The 19,994-nt window shown below is 45.3% G+C and overlaps 1 protein-coding gene across 3 annotated transcripts in view; it reads left to right on the top strand.

Moving 5' to 3' along the window:
- The window catches only part of LOC119402066 (putative uncharacterized protein DDB_G0290521), a 44,023-nt gene extending 27,978 nt beyond the window's left edge, over positions 1–16,045 (top strand). The window contains exons 7-9 of one of the 3 annotated variants that reach the window (XM_037669152.2): positions 8,371–8,442; positions 9,605–9,663; positions 14,053–16,045. In XM_037669152.2, coding sequence (XP_037525080.1) covers positions 8,371–8,442; positions 9,605–9,663; positions 14,053–14,151 — 230 coding nt within the window. In that variant the 3' untranslated portion in view covers positions 14,152–16,045. The remainder of the gene's footprint in view (positions 1–8,370; positions 8,443–9,604; positions 9,664–14,052) is intronic. The other 2 variants (XM_049418491.1, XM_049418490.1) reach the window with 2 other exon arrangements.
- The last annotated feature ends 3,949 nt before the right edge of the window (positions 16,046–19,994 follow it).

Genomic DNA, 19,994 nt, shown 5'->3' with positions numbered 1-19,994 from the left:
GATCCGGCTTGTATGGAATTATCGTGTCGATGGTGTGCGACGGGTGCTTCCGTACTGTAAGAAGGGTGGGTACATGTGCTAGAGGGCCGTCTGCACAATTAGCATACACCATACTGAATGAAATAATGCACATTGGATAAACTTGTTTGTCTTGGTATACGTGTTGTGCAGACGGCCCTCTAGCACATTGTGGAAACGACGCCATAGCCTGCTCTCGGGCGTCCATAATTACCATTGGGCCCGCCAAGCAAGCTCTCATTGTAACGCGAATTCATTACTCGTCGCCCTGACATCAACGCGACAAGACTTCGACCACTCATGAGTCACTGACATACATCTCGCATTTTGCCTCTGCCTGTGACGAGTGTCAGCTGCAAGGGCGACCACGTGCTTTGCGGCGAAGCACCAACAAAAAGAAATGCAGGACGCGTTCGAGGCCAAATTCAAAAATTATTTTCTTCCTTAAAACAAAAATGATTTGATTAGACTTTCTTCATTGCTTAACGATTTAGTCTACTATCAAACGCCGCATGACGAGGATTTTTACTTGGACCGTATCAGTATGAAAAATACGGTCAAACATGCGACAAACCGCACATATTCTCTAATTTGACAATTTTTCGGGAGGATTTGAAGTCTGTTTTACCCCTAAACATTTTTGTACTAAAATACACTTTCCTGAAAATCATACTATTATTTATATTGGTTAGGGAGAGTTCCAGATAGGTCAAGGAAAAATCACGAACTTTGAACATTTTTGTAGTTTTTGAAGATACGTAGCTGGTAGTGAAACACAAAATATTCGGAATTAAAGAATAGGACAACTAAACGGAACCTCTGCGATGGCGCAAGCATGGTTTCGGTGCTCAATAGACGAAAAATAGATTTTATACACATTTTTGTATAAGGCACGGTTTAACAAATGCAAGCGAAATTCGAGGGGGCGCCATGATCGTCAAAATTTTTTTCGAGCAAAAATGTTTTGTCACAATACTCCATGTGGCACGGGAAAAAGGCACAAATTTTATCAGCAAAATCTACGATGTGCGAGCGCCACGTCTGGGACACTTGGCGTGGAATGACCCATATATCTATCTATCTATCTATCTATCTATATATATATATATATATATATATATATATATTATAAAGACGTTTATTAACGGCGACGATACTCGACAGCGACAGTCAAGGCGGGGGCCGACTCTGCGCGAGCTGCACTCTGTCCAAAGAGGGCAACCCACTAGAAGGGGCCGGAGAGGACGACCCACTTCAGAGTTCCAATAAGCTTCGCTACAATTACTCCGGGTGCGAAAAGGGAGCCGCCTGGCGACCTAACAACTTGTCACAATGAGCGGATCATGGTACACCTTGAGGCGCTCCACGTTTACAATGTCGCGCCCTCGACGGTGCATGTCCGAGGATGGATCTATTGGTTCGATCAGGTAGTTTACAGGGGATGTGCTTTCAACAACACGGTAGGGGCCTTCGTATTTGGGCAGTCGTTTTGAAGAGAGGCCAGGTGCAGTGGTAGGGATCGAGAGCCATACGAGCTCTCCAGGGAGGAACGTCGACTCAGAAGTGATTCTGTCACCGCTAATGCTCCTCTGCCGCTCTTGGTCCTGCGTAGTGAAGGTCTTGGCAAGGTCGCGACATTCTTCAGCAAGTCGGGCGGTAGCAGAAATCGGCGCACACTCAGACCGATCCGGCTTGTATGGAAGGATTGTGTCGATTGTGTGCGAGGGGTGCCTGCCATACAATAAGAAAAAGGGAGAAAAGCCAGTGGTGCTCTGAGCGGCGGTATTGTAGGCGTAGGTGACGAACGGCAGAATGGCATCCCAGTTGGTGTGATCGGCGGCTACGTACATGGAGAGCATGTCGCCGAGCGTTCGGTTAAATCGTTCGGTTAGGCCATTCGTCTGCGGGTGGTAAGCAGTAGTTTTGCGGTGAACAACGTTGCGCTCTTTTAGAAGGCTTCGACGACTTCCGACAAGAAGACACGACCTCGATCGCTGAGCAGCTCCTGGGGTGGACCGTGACGTAGCATGAATCGGTGGAGCAGGAAGGAGGCTACATCGCGCGCTGTAGCCGCTGGGAGGGCGGCAGTTTCGGCGTATCGCGTGAGGTGGTCTACAGCGACGATGGCCCAGCGGTTACCAGCAGACGTCAGAGGAAGTGGTCCATACAAATCGATGCCAACACGCCCAAATGGCCGGTCAGGGCAAGGTAGAGGTTGCAGACCTGCCGGCGACAGGTGCGTTGAAGTTTTGGCGGCGCTGACAATCGATGCAGGAGCGAACGAACTTCTGCACGTAGCGGTACATCCCTCGCCAAAAGTACCGTTGGCGGATGCGGTGGTAAGTTTTCGATACCCCAGAATGCGCACTCTGCGGATCAGCGTGGAACGATTCGCATATGTCAGAACGCAGACTTCGGGGTATTACTAGTAGCCACTGGCGACCGTCGCCGCTGTAATTGCGTCGGTGGAGGAGGTCGTCGCGAACGGCGAAATGGTGCGCTTGACGACGCAACGCGCGAGGTGGATGGTGTTGCCGATGGATCAGTCAGCAAGTCTATCAGTGAGGTAATCCAGCGATCCTTGCGCTGTTCGGTAGCGATTGTCTGAATGTCGATGGAAGAAACGGCAAGGGGAGACACTGAGCTGTGGGCATTGTCGTCAGGCAAGGGAGAGCGCGACAGGGCGTCGGCGTCAGCATGCTGGCGTCCGTTGCGGTACAGTACGCGGATATCGTAGTCTTGCAGGCGGAGTGCCCAACGGGCGAGACGGCCTGAGGGATCTTTCAATGACGACAACCAGCACAGCGCATGATGGTCGGTGACGACATCAAATGGGCGACCATACAAATAAGGTCGGAACTTCGTAAGGGCCCAGATGATTGCCAGGCATTCTTTCTCCGTGATGGTGTAATTGGTTTCGGCTTTAGTAAGCGTGCGACTTGCATATGCCACGACATATTCCGGGAACCCAGGTTTGCGCTGAGCAAGGACAGCGCCGAGGCCAACACCGCTGGCGTCCGTGTGTACCTCTGTGGGGGCCGTAGGGTCGTAGTGGCGTAGTATCGGAGGAGACGTCCAACAAACGACGGAGCTTCGCGAAAGCGGCGTCGCACTCTGACGACCACGTATTGAGAGGCCCGTTGCTGCCAAGGAGCTTTGTCAGCGGCGATATGATAGTCCGCGAAGTTTCGTATGAAGCGACGAAAGTAGGAACATAGTCCTACAAAACTACGCAGTTCTTTGACGGACGTAGGTTTGGGGTACTCTGTCACGGCCCGAAGCTTGGCCGGATCGGGGAGAATTCCGTCCTTGGACACGACGTAGCCTAGTATTGTCAGCTGCCGTGCTGCAAATCGGCACTTCTTTAGGTTGAGTTGTAGCCCGGCGTCGCTCAAACGCGTCAAAACATGCCGCAGGCGTTGAAGATGCGTGGAGAAGTCCGGAGCGAAAACGACGACGTCGTCGAGGTAGCACAGGCACGTGTGACATTTCAAGTTGCGCAGAACGGTATCCATCATGCGCTCAAAGGTCGCGGGTGCATTACACAGCCCAAACGGCATGACGTTGAATTCGTACAAGCCGTCGGGTGTGACAAACGCTGTCTTCGGTCGAGCGTCATCAGCCATGGGGACTTGCCAGTACCCTGAGCGCAAATCGAGCGATGAAAAGAATTCTGCTCCTTGCAGGCTGTCAATGGCGTCGTCTATTCGAGGTAGGGGATAAACGTCCTTACGGGTGATCTTATTGAGTCGTCGGTAGTCCACACAGAACCGCACAGAGCCGTCCTTCTTCGCAACAAGAACGACAGGAGACGCCCACGGACTGTTTGAGGGTCGAATAACGTCCGCGGCGAAGCATGTCGTCAACTTGCCTCGTTAATTACACGACGCTCTGCTGGAGATACGCGATATGGACGTTGCCGCAGTGGTGGTTGGGCGCCAGTGTCGATGCAATGGGTGACAGCAGACGTGCGGCCGAGAGAAGTTTGCGCGACATCGAACGAAGAACGAAATTCTTCCAACAGGCATAGAAGCTGGGAGCGCTCGACCGACGTAAGGTTGTCAGCAATCGAGGAACGAAATACATCAGCGGATGACGAATCAGATGTGGAAACAGCACTGAGCGTACGGGAGCTGGCGCAGTGCGTGTCACCCAGTGCGTCCATAACTTCTGCGTCTTCGAGGGGTTCCGCTCTGCCGAGACATTCCCCTCGCACCAACGTAACCATGAACGGGGATAGGTTGGTCGCAAATGGCTGCACTCTGTCCGAAGAGGGCAACCCACTAGAAGGGGCCGGAGACGACCCACTTCAGAGTTCCAATAAGCTTCGCTACAATGTATATATATATATATATATATATATATATATATATATATATATATATATATATATATATGGGAAGTCGTTAGTCAAGCAATTATTAACGGAAAAAGATTTCGGGATTGTGCGCGGAGCATCCAACTTTGGTTTAAAGAGAGTTGCTTTCACTCAGTACTGCGAAGCACTTTTCTTTCTTCTCGGGCACTGATCTTTCATGACCACAAGAGTTTATCAATTCTTGTTTCAAATCACATTTTTGGACGGGCAGTACAAATTGCAAAATACTGTTTATCTGTTGTTTATGTGAAGGAAGACCGATTCTTTCAGGGGGATGTATTGACATTCTGGTATTAACAAGTGCATATAGGAAGTGGTAAAAATACTGCGGCAACGTGAAGAACAGAAGTATTGTGACTTCGCGTTGGCAAATTTGAAAAAAATACTGTTCAACCATGTTGCGGCTTCAGGATCGCAGTGTGGCGTTCGAAGTAAACATGTGACCAATATATCGTTATGTAGTATTCTTTGCTGGTAATTTATACATACATTATTATTTTTTTACGCCATATTTTTTTAATTAACCGAACTACAAGGTTTCGTGGAGTTTCTCATCAGTACCATGACGTTAGAGAAGGATTATAGCGCACACCTCCAGTGTAATGTTTGTGCAAGACCTAAACGTCCTCGCGGCATGCCCAAGCAATAACGCTGTAAGAGACGCCAAGCAGAAACGCTGCTATAATAAATGACATAAAATTACCTGCCCGGTTGTAGAAGCAATGGGAGAGATAACATCTAAGGACATAATGATCCAAGGGGCCAAAGCGTGCCGACTGCGTATTTCGTGACACTTTTCAGTACGTCCACAACAACGATGAATGTGTAAAGTATCCCGCATCTGTATATTTATAACAATGTTCCAGTGACGCCTAACATGTATTTGTTTAACACTTCATTGCGATCCTAAATAGCCTCTAATGGTGCAATATACCTAATTGGTGTCACTACTGCTGGTGACAACTACCGCAGTGTGTGACCTTTACATAAAGAACACCTTGACATTATGTACTATTAACTTTGTAAAATAGTTATTGTTCATTATTGCGATAGAATTTATATAGACACCCTCGACGGGCTTTCCGTAAATTCCGTCGCCGTCATGTACCGTATGAAGACCAACTTGATAACATCCCCCCGCGCATCGTATGTTTTACCAGCTGGTAAAAGCGCGCGAGCGGGGCGACAACCACGGCTGAAGCAGAAATGAAACCAGCCGAACCATCTCCGTTGTAACGACGGCGCATGCGGTAGCATCAACCCGCGTGCAAGGTGTGCCGTCGATTGCTACTGAAGCAGAGAGGAAACGCCTGCCCGTCTTGGAGGAGCATAAAGTAACGGGTGGGGGGGGAGGGGTTGTCGCTCGAGCAGCAACACTGAACTTTGATTTGATGGGCGTCGCCGGCGCACGCGCTATCTCGGCAGGCATCAGCAAATGGCTCGTATACCTTCTACGTGCTGTGCTCTCTAAGCGAAGAGAGTGTGCAAAAAGCGTTTCTCTCTCTGACGCGGTCCTATTCTTTTACACCAGCATTTTGTAGAGTTACGCGAGATCGATCCAAAAGAGTTAGCTGCCAGCCTTACTTCGTCTAATATTACAATTTGCTGCTGTCGCATTCATTGCTCCGACGTTGGGGTGAAATTGTAATTTTAAATGCAATGTATTTATTAGCGAACCTTAGGCACTTTGAGTGTTATATCTATCTATCTATCTATCTATCTATCTATCTATCTATCTATCTATCTATCTATCTATCTATCTATCTATCTATCTATCTATCTATCTATCTATCTATCTGTCTATCTATCTAGCCGCCTTCGTCTGGGTGCTATTGTGATCGCCTCCTAAACTAAGTGTACACCAAAATTGGCATGGGAGGGCAAGAGCGATTAAAGAATATGACTCTCTGGTCATAACATGAATCACGTGAAAATCCTGTCGCGTACGTCGTCAAACCCTTTCCTTCAGACACGTGTGGCACATACCCGTATACCATGGCACGTGGTATACGGGCCGTGGTACACGGTTTATATCTGCCCAGGAACGTAGAGAACACACTTTGGTAATTGAAATGTGAGAACGTTAAGAAAAACCGACACCGTTAGCGTTGACACGACGAACGAAAGAGTAGAAATCGAGATACCAGCAGGAATCAAACCCATCCATTTTGCGTGGCAGTCGGGTATTCTACTACAGAGCCACGCCAGGTCTAGAACCTGCTTCGGAAAAACATCCAACGCAGGCGTAATGTCGGTGCGACGTGAGTTGTGGTTATAGTGCTGGCTATCTAATTTTATAATAAAACAATAAACACCAAACATGCGTCTTGCCTGATTGACGTAAATTGTAGTTCCAATGTTGGCTCCGCTATTGTAGAACTGCAATTAGCATTACATTTGTATTCCGATATGATTCAGTAAGCTATATTCAAGCGTTGCTGGACCCCGGAGCAGTATACACTAACGATAGATACGTATGATGTTCACATCACCGCACCGTCACATGTACTTCGTTTCGAAGACAGACGTCTGTGCTCTAACGTGAGTGCCGGTACTACGTCAGCCCATAAGCTACCATTTAACCGTCAGTTTAAGCCGTGTTCAGACTACGGGACCAACGTACGGATCGTCGGTGAGGATCGCGACCGTAAACGTAATCAACGTAATGAGCTTGATCAGACGTTGTTGTATTTAGCATAAAGTACGTAACGTTTCGGGCGTAAATGTTGGCGGGTCCGCGACTTTTACCACCGCTACTGATGCGACCGTTCCGGCACGACCAATGGGCAAAGCAGTTTCGGTTTTCACTTTCCGCTCACAGGGCTTCCGGTATCCCCAGATTCCGCGTCTTCATGCGCGTCATGACGTGCAGTAGCGTGTCTGCGGAGCTGGTTTGCCCGTGTTCGTTGTTGTGTGTTCTCGCGGCAAGTTCCACGACGAGTGCGGAAGGGCCATCATTGTGCAGCGATGAGTTGCTCGTCGATGAAGTGCGTCGAAGACCCATTCTGTACGACCAACGGCGTCATGTTGGAAAATAAGAGTGGTGATTGGCCCGTCGTAAAAAACGTATATTACCGAAGGGCTCAATGTGAACACTCGTCGTCGCTAGCAACGTAAACGGGCGTTACAGCAGTTACGCGATAGGAGACTTATGATAGATGCGACTGCAGTCTGAACGCGGCTTTAGTCGGCGTGTCTGGTAAGCCCACGATGCGCACACAACACCTCCATTTACAAAAACACGTCGATCCACCTCCTTGCGCTTTGCTCAAGGCCAAAAAATGCCGCATAGAAATACTGGCTGCCTGCTTCGCATAAAACCGATTCCCACAAGGCGTGGAATCTGCCGATCTTTTTTTTTTTCTGAATGCTGATACGTATGGACAATACGTTCCTTGTTTGTATTTTTCACGCTATGTCTCTTGAATGAAAGACAATTCGGAAAAGTAAATAGCGCGACGGTTAGAATAGTTTATTTCAACTGGTTACAAAAGAACATGGCAGGGATCGTTTACTTCGTGTTCTTAGAAAGGTATGCTGGCTGTACGAGAATTATAGTTTGTATGTTTCAACCAACGAGGTAATGAATAAAAGAAAATGGTATGTTTGTAGCAATGTTAGAGTGATAGTTAGCAAGGCAGGTACTTTGCGAGGCCTGTGTACAATTTATTTTGGCTTGTGCTTGAGTGCCTCCAAGACAAATCCGTGTACATGCATTTCTGGGTAAAGTACTATCACATTTATCAATAGATTGATGATGAGGCAGCATACATTTTAATCCACGAGCGTTCTACAACGTCTTGTTAGAAAGATGCGGCACACATGAAGCGGATCTGCAGGACACTCATACACAGAAAACTCCATTTGCTGAGAAACGTGTGCTTAAAAGACACACTTGAATTCTTTAATGAATATTGATTATGCCATTTCAAATGCACCTTAGATATCACAAGAGATTGTCACATCTCATGCAGTGTCTCAAACCTTCTCGGAGGGACCACTGAATGATTTCCGATTGGTGAAACCAACTCCCAGGAGGAGGAATGGTGAGTTATACTGTACTGCATTTGCTGCTCGCACATTTATTTACATCTACTAGCTGCAGTGACACGCACAGCCTTGTGCTTATGCATGCGTGTTTTTGTTGTGCCTACTTTTTTTCAGGAGGGGGATGGGGAAAGTGATTTGATAACACTGGCTCAAAATTTGAGGGGTGGAGGTATTCAGTGTGGAGCTAACACATTTATGGGCGCGAAGATTAGTTGGAGCTGAAGATACCGCGGTGACAACTCGTGCAGGGAGCCTCATGTCTATCAATTTCTTTCGCGTAGTTGGTTCGCATTAGTTGTTTCAGACACTCTCTAGTTTCCGACTGTGTTTTGTAATTGTTGTTTGCAAAGAATGTAGAGATAGTAAAATGTGTTGTGTAGCAACTGACCAGTTGGAAGACAGGACCTTATTGTCTTTTGCACGTCTTCGCACACAACTATTCATCTGCTTTGTAATTCAGTACGAACTACTAATAAATGACCTAAGCTTGGATTCATGTTCGTTACTAGCCTATCGAATTGAATATAGAGTTTGCTTGTGTATCGGTAAAATGGAGCACTATAAGAAGTAACACTGCTGGTATTGTGCTCACAGCGAATTGCCCAACATAAGAACTAACTGCTTGACATGTTCACCAGATAAGCACAACATATCTGAAAGTGGGAATGACCATGTAACCGCCTATGTAATACCCCCTCGTGGGACTTTAAGACAATAATGAATGAATGAATGAATGAATGAATGAATGAATGAATGAATGAATGAATGAAATATTGGGCAGCAGGATCCAATGTAATGCCCGCACCTAGGCTTTTCTCTTTTGAAGCATTTAAGCTTTAGGTACCATACTTCGTCGTTCTTTTAATACATGTAATTATAGAACGCGCACATATATTTATTGAGGCACAGATTAAAGCTTGTTGAAAAAAAAACGCCCTGTCACAGGCTCGTACGGTTGATAAGGCTCAGACTGACCACGTTATAATAAGTGCGTCAAGTGTTTTTCTCACTGATTAACGTATATTACTGCGATTCTGGATCACTTTTTTTCGTTACTGCTCTTGATCGTCTTTCAGAAGACAATAATCCTTATTCTCACAATTTCTGAGAACGTTAATGCACTTCACGTGTCTGATTTCCCTTACCCTTTCTTTGCAGAAGGAATTTATTTATATGTCGATGAGAAAGACATCCCTTTCTTCCCAGGACCGCTTAACGTAAGATACATAACTTGATATAATAGTGGCCTTTGAAACAAAGAACGCATGTGGTTGTTCTTACACTCGATCCTGGTGTAGCACCATGCAGTAGAGTCGAAGGCTCGCATAAAAATCAAATAGCTTTCCTGGTTACGAAAGAACATTACTTCCACACCAACCCAGAGGTTTAGGTAGGCAATGCCTTATGAAATTTTCTGATACCTACGGCGACTCCAACACTCAGCTGGAAAATAGTAGCATGTGGGCTTTAAAAGAGAAACGCACAATGAACGGACCGGAGTCGGCAACCGAAAGTCAGGATAGAAGCAAAAAATTTCAGAGATAGATACCTTGAGAATGCTGGTAGGTTGCTGCAAGCTAATCAGATATATCCAAAATACAAAATTCACTCAAAACCGCAGTGGAACAGATCTCACTCATCATTGCCCCTATAAAAACAACGGTGCGGGTATGAGAAAACCAGATATCTTCCGGTTGGTAAAAAGTCACTTCATCAGTCGTACCACATCCTCGCTTCCCTATCGCAGTGCGAACAACGAAGAGGAAGAAAAAAGAAACCAGATATTAAGAATGGACTGCAAGAGAGGCCCAAGTTTACAGCGGCATACTTCAAACGACCAGCTACTGGCGCTTTGTTTACACAACACAACGGAGGAATGTACCGAAGCACAGCTACCAGCACAAGATAACTGCTTGGTGCACACTCTAAGTAGTAGTCAAGTCTGAAGAAGTTTAGGGCGTGAGGCACTAGTACAAAAAACTAGGTGCTCTTACCCTACCGGGAAACAGGGACAAGCGAAGCTTGGCATGTCTGTGCCCAGCCTACCATTTTTGTTTCTTTTTTTGTATCGCATTAAGCAGCGCTTCATCTGTTTCCCTTCCTCCATGCCGGGAATTGAACGTTCTCCCAAGTGGTCATCAGCGCAACACTTCTGTTGCTGCAGGCGAAAATGACGGTCACGCACGAAACAATGAAATGTAACAAGAAATACAACCATTAAATCTGGCAGCGTGAAGTGGCAAGTGCTCTCGACAAAAAATGAGATTACCATATCAGAAACGGCTGATCGCCGGCGACTTCACTATCGAGAAAGCATCAGTTATCTGAAAAGGCGCGCACGGCTACCCATGTGACCGGTTGTACCTTCGAGGACCTAGTTATGCGCACCCGCATTCCATTCACTGGCACAATTATGCCACCGCCGTGGCCACCGATATCTGTAACTCATAGAAGCTTCGTCTAAAAGCACTGATTTCTCGTCAACACCAGGATTCACACCAACACGCCCAATTTGACCATCAACAAGTAGATAGATAGATAGATAGATAGATAGATAGATAGATAGATAGATAGATAGATAGATAGATATAGATAGATAGATAGATAGATAGATAGATAGATAGATAGATAGATAGATAGATAGATAGATAGATAGATAGATAGATAGATAGATAGATAGATAGATAGATACGACAGTAAAAGTGTGTTGTCTTTGCCAAGAAATTTTCGCACATAAAATCTGGACTGCTCGAAAAGCAGGTTGCATTAAGAAATATCATTAGAGAAGTGGGTGTACCTTAGTCTTGCGCAGTTATGGTAGACACCTGGGAAGAAAACATGGCATAGACTGCGTAACCTTAACAAAATATAACGCATAAGCGCAAGAGCACCACCTCTCCTAATACAGCGCTGACAGAATGAGGATAAGTGAATATCGTTCATCGGAACTCAATCTGCAATACATAAGATACACGCTAGTTACTCCTTGGCTAGTGAGAGCGAGCAGCAGCAGCGGCTTTAAACCGCTCTTTGTTCCAAGTGGAAAATGACAATATGACAAAAAAAAGATAAGAGCCATACCGAAGGTAAAAAAACTGTAAAGAGAAATTACCCTATGACCGTGCCAGTAATCCATGGTGTAGCAGACTCAAGGCACAAAAGCTCGAAGGCACAAACCACGATAAAAAATGTATGCGGCAGCATACAGCGTGAAAGCTTTAGGAAGTGCGATGCAGTAATATGGCTGCCCTTCAGTGACGCTCGGGCTCCCGGCAAGCAAGCGCTCGCGATCCAAACGTGCATCCGACTCGGCGCGCATCGGGAAAGGAAACCTTCATTTAAATCCAGTAAACACTCTTTCCTACTCAGACTCACTTCACTTTCCCTCCCCCTTGCTATACTGTCCTATACACGGCTATGCTATGATCCACACTCCCCTCCTCCTATTCTCTTCACCCTTACTTCCCTTTTCCGCACCTACTTGCCATGCTATACTACACAGGACCATGCTATGCTTTACCCCTCCTCCAATTTTCCTTCGTCCTCACCATCATATCCCTCCTCCTCAGCCCCACTTCCCATTTATAAGCATTGCTATACAAGACTACGAACGGCTCCACAGTGCTTTACCCTCCCATTATTCATTTTCATCCTTCTCACCCTCACATCTCTCCTCAATTTCCTTTTGCTAGCCCTTGCTATACTCTACTATACACAGCTATGCTATGTTCTCTCCCCCTCATTTTCCTTACTCGTCACCTTCTCATCGGACCTCCTCACCCTCACTTTGCTCTCCCACCCCTCGCTATACTATACTACAGACATGACTACGTTATGCATTACCCTCTGCATCTTCCTTATCTTCCTCCTCAATCTCACTTCCCTTATCCATCCAATTGCTATGCCATACTATATTATACAAGGCTATATGCTTTGCCCTCCAGTTCCTTTCCCTCGTCCTCACCCTCACTTCCATTTTCCACCACTTGCCACATTGCACTACACATGACTAGGTGAAAATTTACCCTCCCCTCCTCCTCATCACATCACCGATCCTCACCGTCACTTCTCTTTCTCACCCCTTGCTATGTGTACTACTACACTTGTCTATATGTTCTACCCTCCCACTCATGCTTTCCTTTTTTTTCACCCTCAAATGTCTCCTGACCTCTTTTCCCCTTTCCACCTCATTGCTATGCTATATTGCGCACGGCTATGCTATGCTCTACACCCCAACTTCCTTTCCCTCCTCCTCAGCCTGAAACATCTCCTCCTAACCCTGAATTCCCTTTCCGACCAACTTGCTGTACTATACTGTACACATATATGTTATGCTCTATTGCAAATCAGTTCTGCGCAATCCCGCAAGGTGGCGGAAGTGTTAAGAAAGGAAAAATAGACAACGACCCTATACACAAACGGGTGGTTGTCTATTTTCCCTTTCCCTTTCTTCATGTTATGCTCTACCATCCCATCCCCCTTTTCCTCATCCTCCCCGTAAGATCTCTCCTCCTCACCCTGACTTCCCTTTCCCATCCTCTTGCTATACTGTACACGGCTATTCTAGGCTCTAGCACTCTCCTCCTCATCCTCCCATCTCTTTTTCTCGCTCCACTTCCCTTTCCCACGCCTTGCTATGCTGCACTTCACATACATATGCCATGCTTTACAATCCGTCACCTATATCCTCCGCTCCGTCACTTTCCTGACCCTTTGCTATACTTACATCACTGTACTTATATCACTTACATGAATTTGTCCACGTGGCACCATACATGACTATACTGTTTTAACCTCTCCCCTCCTCTTTTTCCTCGTTCCCAGCCTCACTTCCTTTCTCGAACTCTTACAATACTACACTATACGTGGCTATACTATACATCGTTTTACATGTGTAACGGCATGCGACGACATGGGATGACAGCACACGATGAGAGCATACCACAGCATGCGACAGTCCGGGCCCCTAAAGTGTACCGTACCCAAAAGAAATGACATGGAAAGTGTCCACGATTGTTAACATCAGGTAGAGTTTGCTGCACTAGCGAAACTCCTGTGAGTTTTCGAGGACAATGGAATACCTGTGTATTTCCCACCGTTCAGGTGGCCCAGTGTTTGAAAAATCAATATTAGAAATTATATTCAATGAAGTACGCAGAAACAGTCAATTTTGTGTTGCATTTTTCTCGTTTTTTTTTCTGTAGCTCAGCGCTCCATCCTCCACTGTATACAACAATGTCGATGCTGAGCCACTGTATGCAACATTGTCGATATATTACAAACAAAAATAACATTCTCGCTTGGAGAGAGGAATAGAGCGTGTGATTGAATATACTCGTATAATTTCGAATACCCATACTGGTCCACTTGGTTTCTCAATGTTTGTACGCATAGTACAGCACAAGTCATGGACCTTGTGCTGTCGGTCAAACTGATGAAACAAGTAGTCGGGTGACCAAGTCATTACTATATAAATGCACTCGTTTTAGTTTTATACAAGAAAACAATTCCTTTTATTTCATGGCATGCTATGTTTATTCGGAATAGTGAGAAGATTCACGATATGATTCTGTTTAATATTTGCCTGTACATTTTTCTCTTTACAGGAACCTCCTCTAAGTGTTTTTGTTTATAGGATGCCTCCTGAACTTCCGAGAACAATACCTAGACTGCCACCAATACTCAGAATGCGACCAGCAGAGTAAAATGGTTGAACCAGCTTGGCCGACAACCGGAAGCTTCAAATGAGATAGGGCGCAAACCCAAATATAAAGTGACTATGTTGAACTTAGTACACTAAGTACTATTTCGAATTCACGAAAAAAAAATCGCGTGTTGTGTGAGAATTTTCACCTAGGCGTGAACTGATCAGCAAAGAAGAAACATACGCAAATATTACGACCACGTCTTCTTAATAACCTCAGCAAACGATCAATATAAAGCAACACATACAGGTTCTAAAGAAGTGTGCATTTTGGGTGTATTTTTTTCGTCCTTCAACGCAGTTATTTTTAGGAATCTCGAGGGATGGATGGAATAATTGCAGTACCTGATCTTGATTACTACAAGTGCTGCATAATATTTGCGGCAGAAAGCCAAGTATGTAATCCTCGATTTCATAAAAAACAATTGCATTATGATTAGGGCTGCACGTTTTCGGATAAATCCCAATAAATCCGATAAACGCTCGCCGGTAAAATTCTGTACAATTCGAATTTATCCGATAAACTTCGATTTTAACGGTCAGTATAACCCTGTTTCGTTCTTTATCGAAAGGGCATGTCTTAAGCGGCCATTGATACATCGGCCGGTTTTCGCCGATATGAACGTTACCCCAAGTCAACAAAATATTGCAGACTGGACCCATCGCACATTTACCAATGAGCCTGTCGCGCACATAGCGAGAGATGTCAGCGCATGTAGGAGCCCCGGGAGCGCGAGACAACATTTTCATATACGGCCCCATGGCAGCCCTGGGACGCGCCAGGCGAAATGGAATATACGGACTTCGTGACGTATGCTTGCGTCTATTGCAACAAGCTTTCAGGTTGTAATACGCACAAACGTAGATGTTTTGTAAGGTTCAGAGCTGGGCTTGTAGCGCTTGTAAGTTTCTACTGGAAAGTCTTGCAGTTATCTTCAACTGTGTCCTGTTATTCTCATTTTGATTTTTGTGCAATATTTTTTTTTCTAAGTGTATAGGCGGCACATATCTCGTTTTGTCACATAAGTTTGCGCAGGAATTTCTTCTTGGATAAGAATTCATTGACTCTTAGTTCACATGCCTCGATCGTCCTATCGCTTGGGTGTGCACAAAATCCGTTTTTGGATAAGTTAGCACTGCGCTGCTAGTTCATTTCTGGGTCGCTGGGGGGTGCGTGGATGCATATGTATGAAATATTTTTTTCCTAAAGTTCACTTGCGAGTGTAGCGAGTGTCGTCTCCTTGTCTCATTTGTCCCCGTCCAAACTGCGCTACTTCACTGTACGGTATATGTTTTGTATTGAAGTATTTGAGCTTGTGTGCTTTGTGTTAGTGCGTTGAAACCTCCCAGACAACGAAAATGCGCTTGGCGTGTTCTGATGCTTTTGTGTTTAGATACCATTTCGTGTGAGATATTTGATTATTGAATATAATACAAAATTAAACTCCGGATTTTGGAGAATACCGGATCTACGAAAAATGAACTCCGGTAAACGCCAGATTTCCGCCAAAAAGTAAACTCCAAGAACACCCTCCGAATTTCAAGTTACGTAAACACCGCACATTGCAATGATTGTGGTTGTTCACCTGTCTATTCAAATTGTATCATAATCAGCCGCCACAAAGAAAAGTGCACTCGAGAAATCATCGAAGCAAAGACCATAATCATAGAAGGGGCGAAATGTGTCAGCACACCGTCGATAGTGTTGTCAGAAAAAGAAATTATGTTCCTCAATTCGTCAGTGCGCTGAAATTGTTACGTGGCCATAAAAGCGATGTATAGCAGATTTCCAATAAAAAACCAGTTGCTAGAGCGCTTCCGTCTGTGTGTCCGTGTGTCTTCCTCTAGTCCCTGTCTACTAGCGCTACCCTTCCAAACCGAAAAAAAAGGAGCCGTAATTATAATCACACACACTGGGTAAATAACGCGAATAAGGCGGCAATAGGGGCTAGTTGGTACGACTTCATGCTTGTGATGCGCTGCCGGTGGGCACGGACCAGAAGAAACGAGGAAAACAACACAGGGTGATGCGCACATTCACAGCTACTGTATTATAATGAAATTTACAAATTGTAGCTAGCGAACTTGCAATGTACCTCTGCAATAAAATAATTCTCGCAGTGGCACCAGTTTTGCAATATGTACTCCTACAATGGCAGTGGCATCACAAAATACAAGAGCGTTGAAATTATTTTGTACTACGATGCACAAAGCTAAGTTTCCATTAACGGAAGTGACTAGACCAACCGTGCGTTTCTAAAGCAAGTTGGATGGCAAATATCTAAATTGTTCGCACCTTCTAGTTAATGTGCCATGAACATTAAGCGGCTGCACCACGCCCACAGCATTAAGCAAAATTAGTGGGAAATACGTCACTTTAGTGCATATGTGTACGTTGCTTTCGTTACCATTGCTTGGCGACAAAATTAGGAATCTTGCACGGATAAAATGGAACGAGTTCGCGCAGGACAGGGTGGGGTGAAGATCATTTGGGGAGACCTTCGTTCTGCAGTGGACATAAGGTACGCTGATGCTGATGATGACGCAAATATTGCTTTTCCCTCAACACGTGTACTACAATACAGACGAAACAGCAGCATCGGCAATCTCAACGAACATAATGTTACATATATTTTGAAGAGCTACAAATCAGGGAAGTTCACTTTTCTTGTTGCTGTTCTTGTCACAAGTACAATACTGAAAGCAGCGGTAAGGCAAGCTAATAATGGTCCATTTAAATGCTTCGTCATTCGCGCATACAAAAGTGGCCTGCGCGCAAACGCTTTCGCCCACCTGTCCTACGCAGGAGACGTGTGCGACGAACGTTCGAAAGAGTGCTATGGCGCTTTGATAATTTTCGGTTGTTTTGCTTCCCCTACACAATTACATATTCCATCATGCGTTCTGTATAACGACAAGAAAAACGTACTGATAAGAACAGCGACACAGAGACGAAGAGCCACTTTGAGTACTGAGTTTGCTGCCATTGGTAAGTTTCTAATCTCACATAACAGTGCGGTTACGTGCGAGAACTTAGCGATGCGGGTGACTATACCTCGTGACAACTTTCTGTGGCAGCACAACCAAGGCTACGGAACCGAATTGAAAACAAAGTGCATATATGTACAGTGAGAAATAACGAATATTTATCGCCACATGCACTAATTTCTTTATTTTGATGCGATCATGTTTGACCCAAAATGAAGCGTTCTTGCCGCAATCGATGTAGAGGGCGCTTTGCTTATACTTTGAATTAGTTTTCAGGTCGCACGTTAACCCAATCAAGAGTTTTCGTCTCTACCAGTTGACTGCCGCCTTCATCACCGTCAATACCATCTGACAATATGAAGCGACGGCGTGTAGGTACAACCAGGAGCATATAGTTTAAAGCAGGCACGTAGCCAGAATTTTTTTTCGGGGGGAGGGGGGTATGGGGGCCCAAGGCTTAATTGTTCGAAAGAAAGTCTTTCCATAACAAAAAAAAAGTTGCCAGGGAATATAGAAGACTGGACGAATTTCGGGGAGGGGGGGGGGGACCCCTTCTTTGCCTACGTGCCTCGTTTAAAGCATGGTTACACAATCAGCCTCCCTGGTTCATAAATTAGCCCTCTTAACCCTTTCGGCCCTGGCGGTGTCAATTGACACCATGACACAACATTTCCCCTAGCACCTCGGAAATGAAACCAAAACTCGCCATTCTTGGGGGAATACTTCTTCAATGATCCCCACTGCGTTTGACATCAAAATGGTGACATGCTTGCGGAGCTGGGAGCCGTAGTGAAGAAGAAGCTTGACCGAAGTCATCGGTGACGCCGTGGCGGGCCAGCTGAGGCGGCTAAGCGCAATTTTCGGGTCGACGTACCGAAGCTGTTTCAATGAGTATCACATTGAAAAATGAGACGTGGTTCACATTTTGTGTACTCTAGTGAATAGCGGGAAAAAAGATGCCATTTTTCTCATTTCACAACCGCTGAGCCCTGATGACCTAATTTGATGTCATGTCTGTAAATCCATTAATAATTGCACCACTGGCTCAATTTTTTGTTTGTGGTCTTCTGAGGTCATAACTATTAGGCAAACAAACACAAAAAATGTCTCCGAAGAAAATAAAAAATCCAGGGCTGAAAGGGTTAAAAAAACCCTTAGCTACTACTCGCAGGAGGAATAGAGCAAAATACTTCAGTATCATTATAAGCGTACAAAGCGTGGTCAACGTGCCTGTCCATGAGCCGAATTATACTGTTCCGAAGTTTATTTTCGGATGCTCTGTGCGCATTACAATGCCCTGCAAAGTATATCCTCCATTATTTCTTCTACAATCCGGCCAGTTTCGCAAGTGTGTTCTTTTTCTCCTCACTGAATCTATGCGCTCCCTGTATCTAAGGCCTTCATGAGTTATTCAACTCTTCTGCAGTGCTACTGCTCTGTATCCATGTGCTCAGTGGAATTTCCCCGTTCAAGCACCCATACCCAATATTTTCTGCGACAAGCAAGATGAAATAGTGCAAAATATACGGAGTTGCACTAGTGTATCTTAACCGTCGACTGTATTTATTTCTTATTAATGCCTCAAATACCCCAGCTAGGGGTTTTACATGAGGGATGGGCTTGTTATGTAGTGACAATGATTCGATGAACAACTTGAAGGCTTGTGGGTTGGATTGGAGCACAGCATCTCTGGGTAGTGCGTTCCAGTCTCTTGCTGTGTTCACAAAGAAGGAGCGAAGGTGCGCAGCGGTCTGTGCCGGTGGTGGGTAGACCGCTTTGGTGCGATTCGTGTGGCAGGACGGACGATGAGCAGGCAAGATTAATGAAGTGCTAGGAGAGGAATGGTAAAACTTGTGAAAAAGGCACAACCTAGATCTGAGGCGTCTTAGCTCCAAGTTTTAAAGATGTGCTTCGGATTTTAGTTTTGTAACACTAGTGTGGAAAGAATAATCTGAATAGATGTAGCGAGCTGCGCGATTTTGCACTGCTTCAAGTGCTTTAGTAAGGTTAGTTTGATGCGGGTCCCAAGCAGAGCATGCGTATTCTAACTTGGGCCGGACGCATGTTTGATAAGCTAACAGTTTGGCCGATGGGGGAGCAAGGCGCACTGCCAGTATAGGTGAAGGAGCCCATATTTTACGCTATCCTTAACAAAACTTGCGTGCATGTCGCTAATTGTCCTCTAATATGCGTAAGACTCGCATTACGTTTTTTTTTTTGTTATTACCGATGGCAAGCTGCAAGATAGCTGTACTCATTCACACGGGGCACGCGGGCAATTCATACACTTGCCTGTTCCGGCTTCCTAACCAGCATGATGCCGGTGTCCATGATTGGTAATAACTCATAATACGCCGGTAAAATGTAGATTTACATGCCCGGCAAGCTATACACGCGGGGTATGGAAGTTGTAGATCATCCATCGTATTACAAATAATGAAATGAACCAAACCAACCTGCTAATCTCTTACAGGCTAACACAGCATTTTAGTCCTTTTATGAAAGATGAAACTGATATAATATAAAAAATACTACACTCGCAGGGGTATATAACATAAGAACAGCCCTACTACTCTGTTTGGTCTTGCAGCAGCAAAAGACATTCTTTATCCTAATTGTGTTATGTGGCGATTACACTTTGCACATTCTGTGGGAGCTCGAACATTTTCAGGGAGTGCATTCCGGCAGAGTGAAAAACCTCATCTGCCTTCACCCCTCTGGTTCGCCCAAACTGTAGTCGTAGTAAATGGGAATACCCACTTGCTCTTCCCTAGCTTGTTTTTCGCATCCTTCTACTGACTCGCTTGAAACATCTTCAATAACGTGGCGTCACTCTCATATAGAAGGTAGAAATGC

Source organism: Rhipicephalus sanguineus, chromosome 8, assembly GCF_013339695.2.
Source record: "Rhipicephalus sanguineus isolate Rsan-2018 chromosome 8, BIME_Rsan_1.4, whole genome shotgun sequence".
Taxonomy (NCBI): Eukaryota; Metazoa; Arthropoda; class Arachnida; order Ixodida; family Ixodidae; genus Rhipicephalus; species Rhipicephalus sanguineus.
This window is presented reverse-complemented; position numbering and strand designations above follow the sequence as displayed.